This window comes from Lissotriton vulgaris, chromosome 4_1, assembly GCF_964263255.1.
Source record: "Lissotriton vulgaris chromosome 4_1, aLisVul1.2, whole genome shotgun sequence".
In the NCBI taxonomy this organism is placed as follows: domain Eukaryota; kingdom Metazoa; phylum Chordata; class Amphibia; order Caudata; family Salamandridae; genus Lissotriton; species Lissotriton vulgaris.
This window is the reverse complement of record NC_141691.1, coordinates 1,726,851,038-1,726,875,742: the sequence shown is the minus strand read 5'-3', so window position 1 is coordinate 1,726,875,742 and position 24,705 is coordinate 1,726,851,038. Positions and strand designations below refer to the sequence as shown.

Sequence of the window (24,705 nt, the reverse complement as noted above, 5' to 3'; positions counted from 1 at the left end):
GATTTCACTCTGATAACAAATGTTGACATCCCACATATAGTAGGAGGTATTTTGAAGATCAACTAAGCTCTCATGAAGATTGGAAAACATAATTCTCCTCCACAGTATCATAAATATTTTTGAATTTAAAAAAAATGATAAGTAAACTTATTTGAATAGTATGGATCGGCGCTCATGCACAAATTTGAATTGTGCAGATTTTGCTTCATTGTCAGATTCCAAACAACATACACCAGGGACAAAATGTAAAAATCAGTTTAATAGCTTTTTTTCCATGACTTAATATACAAATGCCAAGGCAGTAGCGCGTTCTTCCTCTGTAAGTTCGGATGGAATACGTTAAAGTCCACTTTCCGTAGTTTCCTTAAATACATGTCCAAATTAACCTGAAAAGGTAAAACACCGGCATTAGAACCTACAGCATACATTTTGCCTTTTTTCTTCATTACATGAATATATATTTGTTGCCAACCGAAAACAATATTTGAAATAAAGTTGTTGATAAAGTCATAACAAACTACACAAAACTAGCATATCATTTAAGGTTTTTCAGGTAAAAACGGGGCCAGGGTTTGTTACTCTACGAACCAGAGACAGGGGCACTCCAGAGGTAAATGTAAAGGTTCAATCTTTTTAAAACGGGTCTTCCTAGCTAATACAATTGTAGTGTAGTTCCTATATTCCCAATAGGCTCTGGGCATTGGAATAATATATACTATAGATTAGACGTAGGACTGGGGTCACTAGGTCTCTATCGAATATATTAGACTTAATTGTGAGTGCCAGCTAGCTCAGAGGTCATTAGAAACTTTCTCGAATGAACAAGAAGGGATTAGTTTCTGACAACCGCATAAACATGACAACTTTATTTCCCAAGAATCAGAAATGTATCTCTAGAGTCGCGGAAACAATAGAAAGTTATTTCACTCAGTCAATCGTGCATGCTTCGTTTCACCAGAGGTGCAGAAAAATAGAGAGACGGGCGTTTTCAATAAAAGTATTAATTGAGCAGTCTTCCTTCTCATGCAGAACAAATGAACTGCTACAATTGTAATACTAGTTGCAAAGTACAATGCGTACAGTGCGAAGAGTATTATAAAATAATACTGTAAAAGCATGGTATGGTTTCTAAGCCATATAAAATATCATACATAAATAACAAAGACTGAAAAGTACCCAACTGGTGCTTCTAAAATACGTCTACACTGGTGTACCTAACCTAGGTCTAGTATGAGGGAAGAAGTAAGTGAGGTGTAGCTTAGTTTCAGTATTCGTTGCCAAGAATCTAATCCAAGAATTCTCAAAGGGTCTAATCAGCTCCGTACCTTGGTTCAGAATGTAGGAGGTCTGGTATCTCTCTCTCAGGACTTTATTTCCCAACAACCCGCAAGGGTAGCTTGGAAACACTGGAGCTGGATTTCTCGGCAAGAGAAAAGACAGCGTCTCTCTCAGTGCGTCTGCTGCAGCGAGATGCGTTGGGCAAGTAGATAGTCGAACTGCTCCAAACCACTGTGTGTTTGCCGGGGCAAGTGTGGGCATATTTATACCTTGAAGGTGCCGAGTTTGGCGTAAGGTTGGACATAATAACGTCATCAAAGATTCAGTTCTTTGAAAACTGCATGAGTTCTTGAACAAATTATTATTCAAGCAAGGGGAAGTCCCTGACTGCTGAAGGCAGGTTTTTCCAAGAAATCGTTGTGGATTTTCAGAACTAGTGGAAGTAGCCATGCCGTATTTGGACTACATAGGCTAAGTCTAAATATGGTTATGATGTCTATACCTATATAAGGATAGGGTGATTTATACCTATATATGGGCATGAATCGGGAAAATTACAATAGGGTACTAAAATCCTATACAACACATATTAATGCGCAGGCTGCAGATATCTGCAAGCACTAAAGAGGCTTTCCAAATATAAAAGGCTCGTAGGCCACATCAAGCTTTTAATTTTTCAAAGTCAGAAACGTCCAGGCTTACTAATGCTAGCACTGATGTCAGGGCATCAGTCACACCTAGGGTGGGTGCCATCCCCAGGGACCTATCTTGAGTGATATGTTCTATGGAGGTATTTTAATTGAATCAGGAGGTACAGGTCCAAGATTGCAAACGCCCCTGCTGCACGAAAAGCAGTGTCAGTGCAGGGCTCACCAAAAACCTTATAAAACAAAACCCTCTAAGTGTGACGGAGAGGAGTAGTCTAAAAAAGCAAGGACAGAAGAGGGAAAGAAGAATGGAAATAAACTGATGTAAACAAGCGCTCACGTGAGGCAATAGTTTTGGGAGCAGCTGAGGCCAATCGCCAACAGCTGAGCTACCTAAAGGGAGTGTACAGTTCAAGGCGGTTTTCAGAGAGATTAAGTGGCCAATTAATCCAGACATACCACAGTAGTTGTACTTACGCCATCTCAATTAAATTATCCCAGGACCACTCTAAAGTCAGGGGGTCCCTCCACAAGGGAATGTCCGGGGGGATATTTGTATGTCACAGGGGAGCTGAGTAGGGCACAGTCAGAGTCACCAGATGCTGATCGTTTGACCCTATGCCTGGAGCAGCGTCTTTTACAGCCAAGGGGGCCCAACCCAGTCATCCCAGGGCATGGGATCAGGAAGGCTGGACCCATCATTCTTCAGTCTTGGTTGGTCTTCAACCCATTTCAAAGCTTTTTCTGGGGGTGTCAAAGAAAACCATCTTGGATTGGAAGGTCACCCTGAGTTTGGCAGGCTATATGAGCATTTATTGTAGGTCCATCACTCGCAGCTTGCGTTTAACTGCCTCAAAGGATTTTCCCATGGCCTGTACATGCCAAGTTTAGTACAGGAATGCATGATTCAGCTTGACTAGGACCTGGTCCAGAGTAAATACTTACGTCTCAAACTCGGAAGTTAAGGATTCTGGCTAGAACTGGACAAGGGGAGCCCTGGGAGGAGGTCTCGGAATGAGGAAACTTTGAGCCAACTCAATATTGAATACGGGTGAAAGACTCACCTAATGAATTAGTAGCGGGCTGCCACATTTCGATGAATTGTTCTGTCTGTGTGTGCTCCGCTCCCTCTGGGAAACCCATGAAGAGCAAGTGCAAGAGCCCTCTGCTACCTCAATCCAGTCTTCAAGAGTTTTGGATGTCTAAAGTACGATGCCTACATATGTCTGCAGGGCCTTGACAGTAGCCTTGAGATCTAATATCCTAGTGCCTGCCTCAGTAAATTGGTCAGCCATTTTACAGGTCTTGGCATGTGGTTGGTACATCAATCCTCCGGTCCCCAATATTTGCTTTGCTTGGAGAATAGCTTCAGAGGAGGAATGTGGCCTGGTGTTGGGGCCATACGGAGACACTGACAAGGATGCTGCTGCAGGGCCACACCCTATTAAACTTTTCGTGATTTTGTCCAGCTTCATCTGTTGGGGAATTGAGGAAGGCTTGTCCTTCGGCATTCTGACATTTGATATTATGTTCATGGTTAGGTATGTAAAAATATTATAAAAAGGCACCTTAACATTTAGGAACCTCATCATATTAATGGCCCAGCAAGATAGACTGTGTGTAATCAATGAGAGAAAAGCAAGAATGTGAAACAGAACGAAGTAAAAACCTCTACAGTTCATTAAGAGAAATAAGGCAATTCATTCTCCTAGAAGACTGGGCTACGCACTGTGGCATATCGCCCGCAAAGCCCATCAATACAGTTCCCATCTCCACACCCGCAAAGACTGCCCTCCCTACTGACCTGTTCAAGAAGGTGATGTACTTGTGAATATATTCAAATGATTTTGCCAAACCAAGATTCAAGGTTGTAGTATAGTTTGGCATAAATGCTTTTAATTGGATGCATTGGTTGTCGGCACAGAAAGTGCCTATGAAACAGATACATTTCACCACTGAACCACTAAGATGTGTAATATTAGCCAGGACTGACCTTATGCTTCGAGGCCAGCAGAAACAAGGAAGATCTTATACAGCCCAAAAGTTACATTTGTTGCTTACCGTGTGAATGAAGGCAGGAACGGCTTTAGCAGGGACATTTTTCTGGAACGATCTTGCCTAAAAATCAAAAGTATGTTTGAAAGAAATGGTCAACGAACTCCAATAAATATGTGTCATTTAAGTAAACTGTAAAATATTGAAATAATTAGACTAGTTGGCAACATGTAGCAATGCCACCCAAGATTAAATAAAAAGGGATTAGAGGAACATGCACCCCGAAATAAATGCTCTGTCTGGGCCAAAATGAGCATGCTTTGGTTGCTAGATTTCAAATAAATAGAGGGAGCTCTGTGGACTTTTTTTAAACGCTACTTCAAATCACAGAACTATGGGGCCGATTTAGATGTTGGCTGAGATGGACCTCCGTCGAACAACGGCGGAGTTCCCTCCCTGCTAAGACAGTGGTCCGCCCTCCAGATTTAAATGCTGGCGGACCTTAGGTCTGGCTACAGGTGTGACTACTTGGTCACAGCCATAGCCAAACTTCTCTGATGGTCCTTATTCCGTAGGAGAATTGGCTGTATGTCCATCCGACCAATTCGGATAGGGCGGATATAGAGCTGTTTTTTTACTATTCGCCACTGTTAGGAAAATCTTGGAAGTACGGGACAATAAGAACAAAAAATGCCACTTTAGTCATTACAGGGCAGTGTTATCTTTTTTAATTTTTCAAAAAGAAAATCATGCTTTGGGATTTTCTTTTTGAAAATAATAAAGAAAACAGTTTGGTGGAAGTTTCCGTAATGTTGACAGAGTCCTGCACCAAACTGCATAAAGCACTGACAGGAACCTCTGTGACGGCAGTTACTGCCAATTATTTAAAAAGGATCGCCAGCTTCGGGGTAATTTCTAAATATGGCAGGCAGAATCTCTGTCATGGCAATAGAGTCATTTAAATTGTCGCCCTGGTGGAGAAACTGGCCTCCTGTAAAATATATAAATCTGCCCCTATGCTCTGTTCTACTCACCTCAATTGAGTCGCAACAAATATTGTTTTGCAACTCCAGCTGGTTTGAAATTCCAGACAATGTGCATTTGATTTCAGACAAAACAAACAAGGCACACAACACTAAACCTATCCGGATAAACACATGTGGCCAGATGCTGCATTAATTACCAACAACAGCAGTAAAAGTGTGAGTACACAGAGTACTTCAAGGGCGTGGTGCTCTTTAACTACACTGTTCTTGAGCCACGTCAATGGGATACAAGAATACCAGTGTGCCACAGGAATAACGCTTTATGTCTTACATCTGTCCCATGACTTAACCACAATCTGTGAGGCCTATATCATTCCCTGCAGCCCACCATGTGTAGAAAATCTGTGAACAGCTGTAGAATTTAAGAAGTTTAACATCTGGTCATGTTCCTGCTTACATTAGGAGTAGATTTCCAACTTTGTGGGGATTCCCAAACAGCAACAGGTAATCCTGGAATATTACAACAGGCTTTACATGAGTTCTTTTACTCTGCAAAATGTACCCGTGTCATTTTCAAGTCTGCGGGAAACCTGCATGAGTAAATCATCTCAAAATACTGCGCGCTGCGGTATCATTATATACGTGCTATTGTATTACCGCTGTAAATAATGGGAACCTCATAACAATGCCCTAAATGGATGTTTTAGTTGAATAACAAGGGTAAACTTCCAGAAATACTCAAGCAAGCTCAGTATTCTTTACTTTGAGATGAAAGAACAAACAGGGCTGAAGAAGTACAGATTACAGTTACAATTTTGAAGTATATAGATATATACATGAACAATTTGACTTAACAGATAATTAGCTCACATAATGGATTTGATGGAAATTATGTACATAAACATAATCCTTATGTTTATGGAATAAATGAATGAAATAATCTAATACTGGGAAGATAGAGAAGAAAGATAACATGATGGAGAATCACGTGTTATAAAGAGGCTGGAGAAGGTGACCAATCACAGTCCAACACATATCTTCTCCTAATGGAAGTAAGTACAGATCTCGCACTAGGTGGTCCCTCTGTCTACAGTGACACAGTGGATGAAAAAAGATCATGCTCCTAACGGGAACAGTCCATCCTAAACCTTGGTCATCTCACCCCCTTCGGCCAGCCACTTATTTAGTTAGGAGTTTTAAGATTAACATCCCCCGACTCTCACTAAACTAAGCCCTCTACCTAAACATACACAAATAAGATGGAAGCACAAAGTTAAAAAAAAAAAAAAATGAAACACTGGAAACGACTATTTTCTGGAGGACAAAAAAGGAAAACTGCTCGTAACAAGAAAAAGGATAACTTCAAAACACACAGAATTGCTGTAAGAAAAATTCGAAAAACCACAGCAATGGAAATCGACCCAGCTAAGTCACTGTTGTGTTTATTAAATTATAATAAAAAATGATGGGTGAAAGAAGCTGCGTAGTGATTTACACACAAATAGTTCAAAACGACATAGTGGTGCAACATTTGGGATCAATTATAAATTGAACTCAAATATTCCGAACAGACCTTGGAAAAGTTAGGAGAAAACTATGAAATACAGTCATGGATAGATTTAAAAGATAAAGATAGAGAGAGTAATCACTGACCAAGACAAGAGCGAAACAGGAACTCAAGTTACCTTAAGGTGGAGTACAAATGTCACTGGACCATGAAAAAACCAGGCTGTCTATTGCCTCTGGAGGATATGCCAAACTTGTGACTACATAAATACCCCTGCAGTAGAACTGTTCCTGTTATGTGCTGAAAACTAAGGGAGATAAATGCCAACACAGTGAACTGTAAATGGAGTGTAAGACTGTAAACATTACTACCCAAAAGGAAGAACTTTTACCAACATGTGGGGAAGTGTGGCTCAGGGGTTAGAGGCGGCAGACCCGGAAGCTGAGATCGGCCCTGGACCAGGGTTCAATTCCCCGCCTCGGTGGGTCTTGGGCTCAAAAATTCCACGGACTTGATAATTCTCGCTCCGGTGCCTTCTCAACTCACGGGTTCACACTCTGCGACTCTGGGCAATAGCTTGCTTAATCTCCACAACGGCCCCTCGCGGCGGGATGCCTGGCTTTCACCTTGTGGATACCCCGCCGGGATTATCTCACAGGGGAATACCAGGACGGGTTCCCTAAGCAAGCGCCGGGAAACCCTTTGTGGGTAGCTGTGCGCTATATAAGCTCAAATACATTTACATTTACATTTACATGACAAAAAGGAAAGAACACTAATCGTCACAAAACACCCCTCTTCTAAAATGTGTATTCCATTGCACAATGTTAAATTGTTAATTAAAACAACAAAAAGGTTTCCCTCCTTACATGTTCCAGGTGAACGTGAGCTTGGCTGGCAAGGTCAAACGCCACATCCTTCACAGGTTTATCTTGACTTCCTCTGATAAAATCTTCCTGGGAGACACCGTGCTGATAGGGAAAAGAAAACAAAATCCCTATTTAGCAAACAAGCTTAATCTTGGATTACTAGTAACACCCTTTGTATGTAACACTCCACGACGCAATTCTGATGTTTCTAATCACTCTATGTAACAGATAATACTATTACCCAATTTGATGCAACTAAATTTACAGACCTCGGAGGCCTGGAACGTGTGATTATTTAGATCACTGAATATAGCAGGAGAAAGAGCTGAACACATGAAGCCAATTGGCCAGCTAGGGAGCTGATAGAAAGCAGGGCGATAAATATGGTTATAAATAAAGATTAGTGCAGACTATGAGATATGGGTAGAAGACTGGTGACAATGCCCTGAGAAGAGTCTTTGCGTTGAGTTGAATATACACATTGGGATATTCAGGGGCACAGGAAAGCCACACAACCCTTCTTAAACTACAACATTATATTAAGTGAATAAGTAATTAAAATATTATTTGCCTTAGCGAACATATTCAAATGAAAATATTTCTGAAAGGATTGCAGAGGGCATTACCAAAGAAATAGTTATATTATTTGAGGCATTATATAATCACTTTACATGCTTAAATACCACCTGTGTAAGCCTGTTGTAATAAAGGACTGTCACATGTCCATGTGTCACAACGTTTCAAACATTTATTTCAAATTAATCCTTCCAGGTGGAATGGAATGCCGTCGGTTTTCCACTTAATCAGTAGCTCAGCAGCTATGATTTTCTCATCCTTGCCCCACTGCAAGTTTGGTAACAATATAAGCGGGACAGCTTACAGAGAGGTATGCTTGCAGGTGATTGAGAAAAGCATAATCATTTAATACTTTTAAGAAACAAAATATTATGTACTACCCACAGCATCAGACAGTTCTCATGGAGTGCTGAGGCAACAAATTGTGATTATTATACTAATGACCAATATTTATTAATATGATTAGCTAGTGGAGTACACACTTATCATTTGGCAGGGGCGTCTCAGGCTATTTTAATACCCTAATTGAGGTACATTTTTGCACTTACTCTTCACGTTTTTTCCAAATGTGACATTCCAAATCCTGTGGCAGAACTCGAAAGGGGTACATGCTGGCGGTGCCTCTGGTGCCCCACAGCTAGGAGCGCTCTACTGACCAGCTCCCATATGGCTTATGAATAGTTTGAGCCTTACACAGAAGTAATATAAAGAACATTTTGAAACGACCATTTTGAGGTAAATATTAGCGCAAATATTACTGACTAACCTGAGCCCATTTTCTCGCCAACATTGCTCTGGGACAATGTCCACCTGGTTGACATTTGATAGTCTAATATCTTATTATTTACCTTATTGTGTGTAAGTAAACCACTAAATAACAGATCTAGCAATCCACAGAAGACAACTGATGCTGGATATATATATATATATATATCCATATATATATATATATATATATATATATATATATATCCATATATATATATATATATATATATATTATATATATCCATATCCACAACTCCATTCACCGGTGGTTCGAACACAGCAGCGGGTGCCTCCGTCAGGTGGGTGAGACCTTCTTGCCTCGCTAGCACAACAGAACACACGGCGCACTTTCGGGACAGATTAAAACGATGGCTTTATTTCGGCAAATGCATTTCGGTAAAATGAACCTTCCTCAGTGCCAAGCCTCTAGTTAGTCCTCTGCTCAGCCCCCAATTCAACAGTCCTTTATCTACCTTGTTGGTGAGGCTTCAGTTTGTCCAAAGCGGCAGTTCCTCCAATAGGAAACCAGAACGGAGGCAGCGGGAACTTCATGTTCCATGATACACCTGTGATTATTTTCCGTTCTTGTAATTAATTCTTTTGACATTCCGTCCGCTTTGTTCGTTGTGAAGCCTTTAGTATTGTGTCGGACCGGAGCAGGTTCCCCTCGCTTCCCGCTGATGATGCAAACCTCAGACGCTTGTGGGTGACCCTCCTATGAACAGAGCACCCCAGGCTTGACTAGTCCGCGCCTTCCGACAACAAACGCTGGTTTAGCGGGGGTTCAAACACACCAAACAATATCCTCAACTCCATTCACCGGTGGTTCGAACACAGCAGCGGGTGCCTCCGTCAGGTGGGTGAGACCTTCTTGCCTCGCTAGCACAACAGAACACACGGAGCACTTTCGGGACAGATTAAAACGATGGCTTTATTTCGGCAAATGCATTTCGGTAAAATGAACCTTCCTCAGTGCCAAGCCTCTAGTTAGTCCTCTGCTCAGCCCCCAATTCAACAGTCCTTTATCTACCTTGTTGGTGAGGCTTCAGTTTGTCCAAAGCGGCAGTTCCCCCAATAGGAAACAAGAACGGAGGCAGCGGGAACTTCATGTTCCATGATACACCTGTGATTATTTTCCGTTCTTGTAATTAATTCTTTTGACATTCCGTCCGCTTTGTTCGTTGTGAAGCCTTTAGTATTGTGTCGGACCGGAGCAGGTTCCCCTCGCTTCTCGCTGATGATGCAAACCTCAGACGCTTGTGGGTGATATATATATATATATATATATATATATATATATATATATATATATATATATATATATATATATATATGTATAGCTTTCAGACACAAAAAGAAATGGGTGCACTCTCTGGGACTGAAATATGCTTTAACATAAACACCTATGCATTTCAGCTGCACACAGCCTTGTTCACAGTGTACGGCTAAAACACATAGGAGTCTGTGTTCTTTGCCTAAATAAAGAACAGTGAATTATATATTTACTGAGAATTTCAGTAAATTTGTCACTGACATTAACGTTTTGACTCAAAAGACCACAGAAATTCACCAGTTATAGCAGTGCCAACTAGAACTTGTGCCTCCGTCATGCACTGCTTATGACCTCACATATTAAGTCACTCATGGCATTCTAGGACATAATTTATGACATCACCTATTGTGAGGAAAATGGGTGTATTATATGGTGTGGTAGTGCAACCTCCCTGTATAATACACTTGCCAACCCCTTAAGGACCCTAGGGTCAACCCTAAGTAGGTGTGGCATTGAGCAGCAAGGTTTAAACAGTACCATCCCAGGATGAACTATTTGCCCACTCCCAAAATGGTAAGACCCTTCTCCTGGAGTAAAGACCTTCCTACCCTATCCCGGGGTGTGGCTATGTCAGGGCTACATACCCTTTGGGGAACAGGTTTCCCCTCTCTGTCTCCCGTGCTAGTCTGCCTACCTCAACAATGGGGCAGCCCTCCCCCAGTGCTACACATCTGCCCTTAAAAGGCTACTTTACCACTGAAGCCTGCCTTTTGGGGCTAACACCCACGTGACTTCCTGCATCGGGTAGGTGGCACCTCCCTGACCTGCAGTCCTTCATTGTTCTCCTTCCTGATTGTTATTAACACATCTCTCCAGGAGGTCAGAAAGCGGTCTCATGGAGCAGGCTCCATGTGTGCCCAGGAAGGCACAAGAGTTTTAAAGGAAACAAAGTGACTGCTTTGCTAAAGCTGCACACTGCAACAAGTTACATTAATTTCGATTTGAGATACAAATCTGGCTTACTGTAACAAGTTGTTTGATACTTTGGAGTGCCAACTTTTTGTCACACCGTTCCAGAGTTAGCACATTTCCATAGGTATACAGTAATTTCAAGTATTTTATTGTCAGGACATGTAGAGTACATGTTCTGTCTGTGTCATATGTGGCACCCAGACTTTAGGGCTCTGTAGGCCTGGCAGAGGGGTGACTTACACACATGTCCAGGGGTAGTTTTGGCTTTGCAATTGCTTTCAATGGCAAAGTCGGGCTAGCAGTGCACAGCTTCTCTACCAGTCTGCAGTGGTGGACTGGTTTTACTTGGGGAACCTCCAGGATGGCACAGACCGTGCTGCAGGCTCTGGGTTCCCCTCTAACTTACATGCCCTGCATACCAGGGTACCATTTACTAGGGACTTAGAGGTATGTTAGCCATTTCCAATTATGTATAGTAAATTCGACCTACACTTATATGATCAAGGTACTGCCACTGAAGTCTGGTTAGCAAGCCTTAGAGTTTCAGAGTCGAAAAATGAGCATCATCAGTTGAAAAACTTGGCGTGACCATCCAAAAAAAGGCATTTCCTTACATGGCTCCTTCCAAGACGAAAGGCGATGAGCAACTGAGCTTTTTCCTGTTGATTCTCATCCTCTGAGTGGAAATACCTGGAAAGGTAATCTACATTGGCATGGTCAGCCCAGGTCTGTGTTCCACTGTGAAGTCCATCCCCTGTAGGGGGATGGACTTCACAGTGCTCCATTTCCCATGTAGGGAAATGGAGCAACTTAACATGAGGGCTCTCTACTCTCATCTGCATTAGCCATTTGAGGGGTCTGTGGTTGGTTTGAACTTTGAAGCGAGTCCCAAAATGGTAGGGTCTTAACTCCTTGCGGGACCAAACCACAGCAAAGGCCTCCCTCTCAACGGCACGCCAACGTTGCTCCCTAGGAAGTAGTCACCTGCTGATGAAGGCGACTGGCTGCACCTGCCCCAAATCATTCACTTGTGACAACATTGCACCTATCCCTTGTCCAGAGGCATCTGCCTGGACAATAAACTCTTTGCTGAGGTCAGGGTTTTTCAAGACAGGTGCTGAGCACAGTGCTTCCTGGAGTGTCAAAAGTCTTCTGACACTTCAGTCCAGATAACGTTTCTGGGCTGCTTTATGGAGGTCAAGTCAGTTAATGGTGTCAGTATGGGGTCAAAACCCCTTTACAAAGCACCTGTATTATTCAGCTGGCCTAAGGCGGCTCTGACCTGGGTCTTGGTCTTAGGAAGCTCCCAAGTCAGTAGGGTCTGGATCTTGGGTAGGAGAGGTTGTACATGACTTCCATCAACATTGTGGCCCAGGTACACAACAAAGCTCTGTCCTATCTGGCACTTACTTGACAGTAAGGCCTACCTGCTGCAAGCCCTGAAACTTCCTTGATATGGACCACGTGATCCTCCCAGGTAGAGCTATACACAGTTATATCGTCAAGATAAGCAGCACTGAAACTCTTCAATCCTGGCAGTACTCAGAAGTTGGCAGGGGCATTCTTTAAAGCAAAGGGCATCACTTAGAACTGAAAGTGGTCTTCAGGTGTGGCGAAGGCGGACCTCTCCTTGGCTCCTGGAGTAAGGGCAATCTACGAATTACCTGATGTCAGGTCAAAGGTGTCAGATAGTTATGTGCCCCTAACTTATCATTGAGCTCATCAGCTCTTGGGATGGGGTGGGGTTCAGTCTTAGTGACTGCACTGAGGCCCTTATAGTCCACACAGAACCTCATCTCAGGTTTCCCCCTTTTGAGGCTAGGCTTGGACACCAGTAACATTGGGCTGACCATGGACTACTGGAGGCCTCAACATCCCCAGCTTCAGCATCTTGGTAACCTTAGCCCTGACGATGGCATTGACCTGATCAGGCACCTGTAAGATTTACTCTCGACAGGCAAGCAGTCACGGATGCCCACATCATGGGTACGCCATGTTGTCATACCTGGGGTCATAGAAAACAGTCCAGCAAACTGCTTCAGCAAGTGATAGCAGTCCCCTTGTTGCTGGTCTGTCAGTGTGGCAGGGAAAACTACTCCTTCCACACTTACATTTTGGGCACCATAAGACAGGAGCTCTGGGGGAGGGTCAATCTCTTCTTCCTCGCCTCCAACTGTTACCATCAACATGGTGATGTCTGCCCTTTCATGGTATAGCTTGAACCTCTTCACATGGATTATCCTGAGGGGGTTCCTGGGAGTACCCAAGTCCACCAAGTAGGTGACTTCCCCCTTCTTTTCTAAGATGAGGTAGGGTCCAGTCCACTTCTCCTGTAAGCATGATCATGACTTTTATGGTTTTGTTTATTCTCTCAACTTATGGATAGAGCGGCCGACCTCGAAGCTGGGGAACTGGGTTCGAGTTTCGGCAACAACGCTCAGCATCCTGTGATTCTGGGCAAAACACTTAATCTACCCTTGCCTAACAAAAATTAATGTGTCCATCTGTAACATAACTGGTGCTCATGTAAAGCTCTCTGATACCCGATGTTTCAGGTCTCGTTCGCACTATATAAAACTAAAAAAAAAAAAAACTAAACTATTGTCTTGGGGGATGATATGGGGTGATGAACTTGTACGTCACACCACATTCTTCCCACATTGCCTTCAGATAGGTGGACATGAAATTTGTGCCTACCCGAAATTACCTCGTTAGGGCACCAAACCCTGATGATGATTCCAAGAAGGGCTCTAGCCACTGCAAGGGCAGTAACTATCTTAAGTGGAACAGCCTTAAAATACTCAGTGGCCTGGCCCACTACCACTAGGATGAACCTGTTCCCTGAAGCTCTGGGTGGGTCTAGGTGACCAACAATATCTATCCCCACCTTCTCAAAGGGTATCGCTACCAATGGTAGTAGTATGAGGGAAGACTTTGACTTGCCACCTGCCTTGCTAATGGCTTGGCAGGTCACAAGGGAGCAACAAAAATCCTCAACCTTCCCAGACATCTCGGACTAGTAGAAGTGGTTGACCAGCCTTTTTTATGTCCTAGTCTGCCACAGGTGCCCAGCCAAGAGGATATCATGGGCCATCTTAAGGAGGAGGAGGAACTCCCTGTACAGTTGAGGAATATAATGTGAAGTCATAAGCAGTGCATGGCGAGGGCGTAAGTTATAGTTTGCTCAGTACATATATTAACTGATAAATTTCATAATGTTTTGGTTGTCAAACTTTAGTTGTTATCTTATTTCAAAACCTAATTCAAACGTCACTTTAATCTTTGTTTTTTTTAATGAATTTCTAGTTTTTTTGTTTAATGTAAGCTAAGATCGTATAATAATAACGAGCTACAACATCTCATTATCATTTGTTTTTTCAAACATTTCCTATGTTTAAGATGAGGACACTTACCAGTGAAGTAAAGTCCTGCGATGTAAAAGACTGTAAAATGAACAGCTAAATTCCCTTCAGGACCAATATGCTTGTGATTGATAAACAGCCCTTCACACTTAAGCCTCACAGTCTTTTGGTGTAAGATTATTAGGATCCAGATAGAGCAGCCAGGAGTCCTTGGGAAACAATTATCAGTCTAGCTCGCTAACCTCTTATGGAGACCATGCTTTTTCTGCGATCCGGAGACGCTGAGACGCTGGTGGACTGCAGACTGCAGCTTGGAAACCAGGAGCCACAAGCTAGGGGAGAAAAAACGACAGACTCACTTGTGAAATGCGGCGCGGTGAGATCAGGAAGGAATGCACCGGGAGAGATGATGCCTAAGACTCTGCCTCACTGTCGCTGATTTGGTCTGCCTGCCTGATGGGAGTTCGGTCCGTGCTAGGACATGCCGCTCATCTGTTTCTTTCGAGGTGAGCATGTGCGTGTCTTTATCAGCGGGCCAGACACAGAGCTTTTGAGCAGGTCTGCCTGATGGGTGTTCGGTCCGTGCTAGGACACGCAGCTTATCTGTAATTTTTGTGGTAGTGGTGAGCGCGTCCTTACAGCGGGCAGAAACGGAGCAGATACAGAGCTTTTTGAGCAAGGCTGTGCTGGCTGATTTTCTGCGGAAGGAAGGAGGTGTAAACCGGAGGGTGGCTCCCAGGCCTAGTTAATAGACTTTGACTTACTAGAAGTGACTTATATACCCTTGAAAATTGCAGGGTTATCTTTTGGACTCTGTGGAGCTGAGTGGAGCTGCTCTGAGTTAACTGTGGGGATCATTTGGGATCATTTGGGCTGTAACGGATTGCTGTAGATCAGCATTAAAACTTTTTTCATCCTAAAAACGAACTCAAAAAAGGGAGTGCACTTCTCTAAAAATGGGCAAACCTTTGAAGGATGATGACGCGGTTAAACTCAGCAAAGTGGAAGCGGCTGCCCGACAGAAAGCCAAAACTCGTCTCGTTCTGGCTAAAAAAGCTGCACGTAAAGCTGCTTGTGAGAAAAATAAGGACACCAATAGGGAAGGGGTGGGGAGCCCCGTAGTTGATGATACAACACCTGAATCTTCAGATGATGAACCGCCCTCCTCCTCTACCCCCTGCAGCATAAAGAACAGCATATAGAACAGCAAGAAGCAGCTACAGAGGATGACAAGACGAACGATATTAATGCAGCAGATTTACTTTCACAGTCACAGGCGGAAATGGAAGCCCATCCTCAAACTCTTAACCCCTCACCTACATTGGTAACAACAGCGCCGCAGGTAGTAGAAGAGAGGAGAAACAGTGGGACGGGAGGAAAGGAGGTGAGAGACTTCCCACTGTTTGCAAAAAGAACAACTCCGAAATCTCTCCTTCCTAATTCATCACAACTCCTTTCAGTCTCCTTCACTTTGGATCCCCCGGCCTCTAACGTTCCATCTAAGGGTCCTGACATGACAGTATCTCTACCTCAAACTCAGCTTTCTACAGTAAATGTAGCAAATGAAGCGGCAAGTGATGGGGGAAATATGAATGATACAACTCCCGGGAGTGAAAGAATAATAGGACCCGATTCTAGCCTTCTCGACAAGGAAGCAAGATCTGAAGTGAAATTTCAGCTAGATATTCGTGAGATGCTTTATCTAATTCTCGATGAGATCCGTGAAATTAAAAATAACCAGCGCACGGAGCTTGCTGCTATTCACGCCAGAATAGATAAGCTGGAGGAGTTAACACTGGCGCTCCCCAACAGGGTTTTGGAAGCGGCGTCAAGGATAGCAGTCCTGGAAGATCAGATGAATCTGGTATCAGGAGAGACTAAAGAGGCTACAAAGAAGAGGATTATAATGGAGAATAAACTCGAGGAGTTGGAGAACCATTCTCGCAGATCTAACCTGAGGATTGTAGGGGTCCCAGAAGAAACAGAAGGATCTGACACAGTACAATGGGCTAACTCATTCATACAGAAAGTAGTTCTACCAGACTTTGAAGGAGACTTAACGATAACAAGAGCCCATAGAGTACCGGCTCAGCGTTTTGCGACCTCTCCATTTCCCAGAACTATCCTACTAAATTTTGCGGATTTCAGGATTAAGGAACGGATACTCTCTAAGGCATATCAACAACGCCAGTTTACTGTTTCCAAAACTACAAAATGTAGGATCTTCTCAGATATGACAGCAACTGCAGCTAAAAGAAGGAAAGAGTTTGTAAAATTGATGCAGTTATTTAAAGCTAATGGTGCCCAGGCCTCGATTGCGCAGCAATCAAAGCTGAAGGTTCTCGTTAAGGGAAAATTCTTTCTATTTACTGATTTAGAAGAGGCTCAGACCCTTCTTAATGAGATATCTACAAGGGCCTAGGCTCAATGGCTTGGCTTAACTGAATGTTAAATATGAGGAATCTAATGTTATAATTTAGTAAAAAAAAAAAAAAAAGAGTGTAACAAGGGGGGGATCCCTTCCCTCCTTTCGTTAAGCCAAAAGGAAAAATTCAGGCGGGTGTTCCTGGGTTAAGGGTCACACCAGGGTGTAACAAGAAGACACCCGAAGAAGAAAGAAAGGGTGGGATGTGGGCAGTGTGGACGGGGTGGGGTCTCCCACATTCCTGGGGGGGTCTTGGGTGGGGGGGTGAATGCAGTAAAAAAAATACAAGTTCAGTAGGTTTTCTATTCTTAATATTGGTTGGTACAGAAGAGGTTTAGAACTTCACAACCTCGTTAATGAGATTTGACCTATGCAATATCCTGTACATTAATGCAAATGGGCTGCTAAATAAACAGATATACGGTGCCCTTTTGAAATGGGCAATTGCCTTTAAACCCCATGTGGTCTTCCTCCAGGAGACGCACCTGAAATCGAACTACAAAGTTGTTTCTGCCTAGATATTTCTCCTATGGGTTTTTTTTCCTCAGCTGGGGTTGCCCAGAGGGGTGTCGCTATTTATTTCTCAAGGAATTTACCCTGGGAAATTGTGCAAATGCGAAGAGACTCTAAAGGTAGATGGCTTTGGGTTGCAGTAAAATTGTTGGGAAAGGTATTCAACTTTGTAAATTATTATGGCCCAATTTTTGATGACACCTCGGCCCTGACTGAAATTAGTGAAATACTGAGGGGCACTGCTGGGCAAATTATAGTAGGTGGTGATTTCAATTACATCCAGGATTTAAAGAGGGATACTTCTAACAAGAATAAGAAACAACTAAAACCAAAGACTAAAGGGGTGTTAGAGGCTTTTATGTCAGAATATCAATTGCGGGACTCCTGGCGCTCCCTAAACCCCAACTTAGAGTCCTACACATGCTATTCTAATAGGTTCCATACAGCCTCTAGAATAGATTTTTTTTATCCTCTAGATCGCTTCAAATTTCCAACGCATTGATAGGCTGCAATCCCTTTTCAGATAATGGGAGGATTGAGGTTGAACTAATACTAGAGGGTATGACAGGGGAGCGATCTAGGTGGCAGTTGGATCGTACCCTTTTACAGAACATGACATGGGTTGAGGGTTTCAAAGATTGGATAAAAGAATTTTTTCTAGTAAATAAGGACTCAGCAGAGCCTTTTGCAGTATGGGGGGCATTCAAAGCAGCAGCTCGGGGACAGATTGTAGCATTTTCTTGCAATAAAGCAAATGACCAAAAAAAAAAATATCTGCCCTTCAGTGTGCTGCTGAGAATGAGTACGCATTGAAACTAGATCAAAAACCTAATAACTGGGAACAAGCTAAAGTATTGCTTAGGGACTTTTTCATCCTGGAAGAGATAAATAGCTCAAAAGCCTTTCAACAAAAGCTATATGAAGACAGTCAACTCATGGGTAAGCCGCTGGCAAACTCGATCAGGAAAAAACAAGAGTCTTCCATCATTTTGAAAATCCAAGACCCATCAGGTGGAATAGATACTCGAAGTGAGGGAATTGCGAAAATATTTCTTGATCATACTCTACTGATATCCAAGTGGAGGAAATATTGATCAGGGAATATTTTGATAATTTGAATATCCCCAAAATTTCCAATTTCAGATCTAATCAAATAGGCTGCGATATAAGTCACCTGGAAATTCAGAATAGTATAAAAGCCACAGCGGGAGCAAAGGCTTCAGGGATAGATGGATTCCCGATCGAATTTTATAAGGTTTTTTTAAAGGAATAGGAAGATCCCTTGAAAAATTATTTGAGTAGGTGGTAGGGTTCCCTCAGAGTTTAAAGAGTCCACAATTATTAGTTTTGTTAAGAAAGGCAAGAATCCGGAGGACATAAATTCCTATAGACCAATTAGTCTATTAAACTCCGACTATAAGGTTTTCATGAAAATTTGGGCCCAAAGATTCGTGTTAGCAGCCCAGGAGGTAATACACCAATACCAAACGGGTTTTATAGCCGGTCGTTGTATGGCTGCCAACACAGAATATTTCATATAGGCACTAGATTAGTTTAATATTAATTCAATTTCTGCATGCATTCGTATGATTGATGCAGAAAAAGCATTTGATTTAGTCAACTGGTCAGCGTTATTTTTTTCCTTGGGTTATTTTGGATTCCCTGCCCCTATTATTAGCATGCTACAAAATATTTATGAAGGGGCATCAGCCCATGTGATAATAAATGCTAAGCAAGCAGGGAAGATTAAAATAAACCGGGGCACTAGGCAAGGTTGCCCCTTATCACCCCTGCTTTTCACCTTTTTTTAATCGAACCCCTGGTAATAAAAACAAGAAATAATGATGCAATATCTTCCCCAATTGCTGGAATGTCGAAGTTAAAATTATTTGCCGACGACATTATTCTTTATATGGCTCCTGATAAAGAAAATATCTTACATCTTATGAAAGAGCTTCAGGAATATGAGAAGATTGGGGGCTATAAAATCAACGAGAAAAAAACGGAAGTTCTTATTTTAAACTCAAATTTAGATTTCCTTCCGTTAGATCTTCAGTTTCAAGCAGAAAAAAGGGACCCAATAAGATATTTAGGGATTCATGTGACCAGAGACTATCAAGAACTTTTTCAACTGATTTACATAAAAACTAAGAATAAAATCAAGAGCCTTTTAGAACAATGGGATATACTGCCCTTATCATTGATTGGCAGAGTGTCATTGATAAAGATGAACGTACTACCTCTGCTTTTATTTTTGTTTAGTAATATTCCCATCAAAGTCAATATGGCGTTTTTTAACGAACTAGAATCCATGATGAGAAGATTTATTTGGAATAAAATGACCAACAGAGTCAAACTCGCGGTGATACAAGGCGGGCTCGCTCTTCCCCATTTTTTTTTTTTTTAAATTTTTTGAAAACCTTTATTGTGCACTATCAAAGAACAAATACGGGCCTACAACCATCCGGCCGGCCTCGAAACTGGTATGAGCATTGTAGCAAGTTATACTTCGACTCAGTAGCACTTCAGTACATGAAAACATTCAACGTCAGTTACACTGGATTACACGTACCACCGAGTAACAGGAGAAGTTAAGGTTAATTTTTAAAAAATTTTTTTTTTTAAATATATACGAAGATACAGAAGCTAAGAAGGATCAGCGTACATACAGTCCACCTAAGAAATAAGCGGGCAACGTCTATCAGATGAAATCCAACGAGCAGTCAAACATAGCCAAAATGGCGGCACGGGGATAGCACAAAAGGATAAACAAGCACAAAGCATATTGCACGCCAGCCGCTACCCACCTTACACCAATCCACCCCACTGAGCCAAGAAGAAAGCAAAAAGAAAAGAAGATAAAACAAAAGAGAAAAATAAGGCCCATAGAAACAAAAGCGAACCAAATAAGACCCCTCCCCCCTACCCCCCACCCTACATGCATGCAGAGGCTATGGCCTACCCCCCCCCCTAGCAGTGTGCCTGTCGCCCAAAAAAGAGTACCCGAAATGCAGAGACAGAGAGAAAAGAAAGAAAAGAAAAGGAATTCCATAATATCGGAGGAGGGCCGAGCGTATATACTCAAAGCAATCAACATGCGCAACCACGGCCGCCCATCCCCTGACCCCAAAACCAGTACAGAACTAACATCCAACTCCCCGGTTTATACAATATAGTCCCAGCAGTACAAGCTTCAGCAAGCAAAGAAGAAAGAGACATCCTCAACCCAGCCCCTTACGGTCCAATGTGTCAACAGGGTCCAGCTGCACGGCAACCATCCTGGGTGGGGTAGGCAGACGAAACGACCACAGCCGAGTAGAAAGCTGTCCGTCAAGGACTGTCCAACGCAAAGCCATGCGTGTTACGATAATACAAAAAGGAAGAACACGCAGCAATAGTTCGCCAAGAGAAGCCAACCAAAGCAGTAGCAGCAGTCCCAGGGGAAGGTAACAAGTTCCGCCAGCAGAACACAAAGGAGCTGTCGGGCATGGCTTCTGGAGAAGAGTCCCCCGCCACCGCATGAGACCACGAACACCAGACATCTTCCCAGCTAGTACATGCAGCGGCGCGGCGGGATCAGGATCCTGTACCTGCAGCACATTTGCGGACAGCTGAGTAGGCAATCCGCAGCAATCGGGCATAGGGTGTGGCGCAGTGCCCAGCACTCGCAAGCAAACTTGCTCAATCGAGGCCACAGTAGATAAAATGGCGTCTAGCCGGTCCTCCAGGTCTCGAGCAGCAGCACATTGGGCAGCACGTAACTCACCCAGGGCTCCCAGAACATCGTCAATCCGCAGGGGTGTCTCAGGAAATAGGGGTATAGCAGCTCCCTGTACATCGGGCACACCAGCAAGGAGCAGTGCTCGAGATTGGGCGCCAGCATCCCCAGTGACCATTTGATCCTCTAGTTGCCACTGCACACACTGCTCACAGGCGTGTACCAGGTCCTGAAACTGGCCGCCAGCGCCTCTTGTAGATAGCCGATCACCCCGCCGGCACTCCTCGCAACGTAGCCAAACAGGGGGCACAAGGGCAGCACAGTCCATTTCTACACCCCTCACGATGTCAGGGCGGTGGAAGCAGTAAACGGCGACTCCAGCCGCAGCCCGGGGCAGTCTCTTGCAAGCGGCGAATGTCCGATCTCTAAGATGGCGCCCACCACAGTGTTCGAGGAAACAAAGTAACGAGCAGAGCCGTCTGCAGGCTGGGGAGACGAAACAGTGTATCGCTCACGGCTGCGGGAACAAACTTGCAGGGTAGCAGAGCAAGCAGGGCTTTCGCAGCGGAGAACCCAGTGTAACAGCTGTTCCTCACCGGTCGGCGCCGCCCCGCCTGAGATGGCCGCTGTTGTTGCGCTCAGGGCCGGCCACACACGCAGAACAAAGACCCGGTCTCCACCATGAAGCACCAGGGAGAGGGCGAGGGCGCTCAATCACCTTCACTGCACGGAACTCACAGGTAAGCACATCAATAGAACCGGGTTCACCTCCCGTCTCCGATAACGCCGCGCAAACACAGGATCACTGGCAGGATAGGGCAGAAAACGGGAGAAAGGCGAGAGGGTCGGCAGAGCCGAGGAGTTAGGCGGCCATCATGGTTGCTAGCTAGGCTCCTCCCCCCGCTCTTCCCCATTTTAATACATATTACGAAGCAGCTTTTTTCGATATAATGGCAGGATTATTAAAGGTTAGACCAACAAGAGACAACTTTTTTTTAAATAGAATGCTTGAGGAATCAGGCTCTCAAATTTTTATCTTCTTAAAAACTGCAAAGCTTCCAAAGAGAACACGATATAAGACACTGGTGGGGTATTCATCAAGATTACGGCTTCTATTTGAAAAACATGGTTCAGATGGATCTAATTATTTGAAACTGTCAGAATGTGCTAAAATGGGTCTTAGGATTTCTTCAAGTCATCTGGCAGAATGGGAATCGGCCGGATTTTGTGAAATAAGGCATCTTCTCACTCAAAATACGATAATTAGCTGGCAAATGGTTAGAGATAGAACGCATCCGAGGCGGCTCATGTTTTTTCAATATTTGTAATTGATTTATTTTATAAGAAAAGAAGTAGGAAGTCTAGATACAACACCCAATGCTTTGGTAACAGCGTTATATGGGGAGAAACATAAGGGTATTGGATTTTGGTATAAAAAGTTACTCCCTTCTGGATCATCTACTATAATAATTAACCGGAATTTGGTTGCAAAACATTAATACATAAGTTAACGAATCAGTATTTGGAAAGGACACCCTTTTGATGCCCCTTCCAAATACAGATTTGGGATTTTGTCTGAAACACAAATTTCGATTCAGTAACGTGTTACTAAATCACAATTGGGGTTTTGTACTTTAAGAAAAAGCCATTTTGTGGTTGCAAAGGCTCAAATGTGACCTTTACAATCATAAAATCGCTTAGTCGATCAGGTCTAAAGACCCTTAATAAATACTCACATTCATGTCTTTACCAACCACATGATCACGTTTGGTTTCACAGAGACAGATTCATAGTTGGTAGGCAATTCGTCCAAACCACCCAGCAGTTCAAGCACTCTAAACATGCACTACTACTCAGGTCTAGTTAAGGAAAATCATCCCTGGTCTCTTCCAAATTTTACACCCAACAATAGAACAATGGGGCTACGTCCTAGCAAGACAACGTGAGACCATGTTTGCATGCAGCTGTTTGACATTAGAGAAAACACATCTACGAATATCTTCTGAATCATTTGGCATGCAGTAAATATTCTTACCATCATACAAATATCCATTGGCAGAAATACTTTACGTCTGCTGCTGTGGTACGGAACTGCTCTCAAACAAGTTATTATTCCATGAGCTTTTCCAATGTGGCTGGCTGCATGGTCTGCATGGACATCCTTGACTCCTGTGTTAAAGAGAAACACAGACACACAAGATAGGACTCGGGTTTTCGCAGTACTACGGAAAAATAACTCATTTGCAACCATGATTGGCCGGCATTGGTATTCTGTTTTTTCTCACACATTTGGTAACATAGTAAAAGTCTTCACTTCTTCACCTAAGATGGACGGAAGTACCGGAAAGCACAACCAATAGCTGTGTGCTCCATGGCACTGATGCGAAGACTCCACCATGAAGCAATCTACACAGATGTCAATCATCTTTAGAACAATACTGCATTCATAAGAACAAAATGTTTTTTCCCCCAAATGGGCCAATATGCTCACCCACCATGACCTTCAACTGTCAGATTTACAATTCTAACTCCAGTGACGCCAACTGTAGCTCTAACGTCATAACAAAGTCATGGCCTGGCGCCTGCAAAGATTAGCGATGTGAGAGTATGTGAACATGTCGCCTGAGACCCACAATGAAGAGCAACTTAGACTCAGATTTTTTTCTTCCATTGGGGGTTCGACCAGTTTGCTCGTTCTGTGCAGCTAGTGCCTTGAATTCTTATCAAGGACAGGTATTTAAATTAAAGCATCGGACATCAAAGGACAGCATCCAGAGCTGAAAACACTGGTTAACACTTCAACATTAATGCATGCACCCTGGGTCGATAACTCATTTGAGAAAGACTCCAGGAGGTGTATAGACTAGAAATCATACCACTTAAACTGTGGACTTTAGGCAGTACCTGGTTCCCTTACACTGGCTTGCACAATGTCAAAGTGATCACAACTGACTTGCATTTTAGCGCAACAATACAAAGTAAAAGAAAGGGCAAATGGTCGGCACGTGAAGCCCTGCTGGAATCCAATGAATCTAATGCTTCACTCCAGTCTCAAGGGGCATTTCAAGAGAATTTAGAGGGCACCAAAATGGAAAGTGTGGGGAAGAAGATAGACTCTTCTCTGTTATTTATATGGATGAGATGGAAAGGTGGCAGTTGCCTCTATCTGAGGCAGACTAATTCAGGAGAACAATGGACTACCAGTACTCATACTCCAGACACAAATCAGGAATCATCTATCCCAGGAAAGAGCATCACCATTAGCAAGTAAACATGATTTGAAATGTGAAAGGTACAAGTCAGCCTAGGAATCCGTGCTACCTTACACATTGTAGACAATGCCGTTTGGGCCACAGATAAGACGAACCCTGTCTCTGGATACGTCTGGACCGCTCATCTGCCTTCAACATAGTCAACCATCCAACCTTCCTACATACCCACCAGTTTCAAATGAGATTCACCAGCAATGTCCATCATTGATGCTCCTCCTACCTTTCCAATCCAAACCAGTGTGCTCACATGGGCACCTCCAGGACCTCTATACCCTGTGGTATACCCCAGGGTTCCATTTGATCTCCTGTCCTCTTCAACCATTAAATGGAGTCTTTTTGTGCTCTATTCTCAGATAACAGCATCACGATTTACCATTATACCAATGATACATAACTCTAATTGAAAGTCTCTTTGCCTATCCAACACCTCAAACACTACTTGCACATCATTCAGACCTGGAGGTCCAGCACATTCCAGGAACTCCAGACAGAATTCCTGTTATTTACCAAGAACCACAAAAAAAATACAATACAAACCTGGCTC

The 24,705-nt window shown here is 43.2% G+C and overlaps 1 protein-coding gene across 2 annotated transcripts in view; it reads right to left on the bottom strand.

The window, feature by feature from the left end:
• Window positions 1-239: 239 nt before the first annotated feature.
• Window positions 240-24,705, bottom strand: part of NDUFAF6 (NADH:ubiquinone oxidoreductase complex assembly factor 6) — a 121,021-nt gene continuing 96,555 nt past the window's right edge. For both annotated transcript variants that reach the window (XM_086966021.1, XM_086966022.1), the window contains exons 6-9: window positions 22,925-23,058; window positions 7,283-7,384; window positions 3,987-4,043; window positions 240-386 (exon numbers count right to left, since the gene is read on the bottom strand). In XM_086966021.1, the coding sequence (XP_086822147.1) occupies window positions 258-386; window positions 3,987-4,043; window positions 7,283-7,384; window positions 22,925-23,058 (422 nt within the window). In that variant the 3' untranslated portion in view covers window positions 240-257. The remainder of the gene's footprint in view (window positions 387-3,986; window positions 4,044-7,282; window positions 7,385-22,924; window positions 23,059-24,705) is intronic.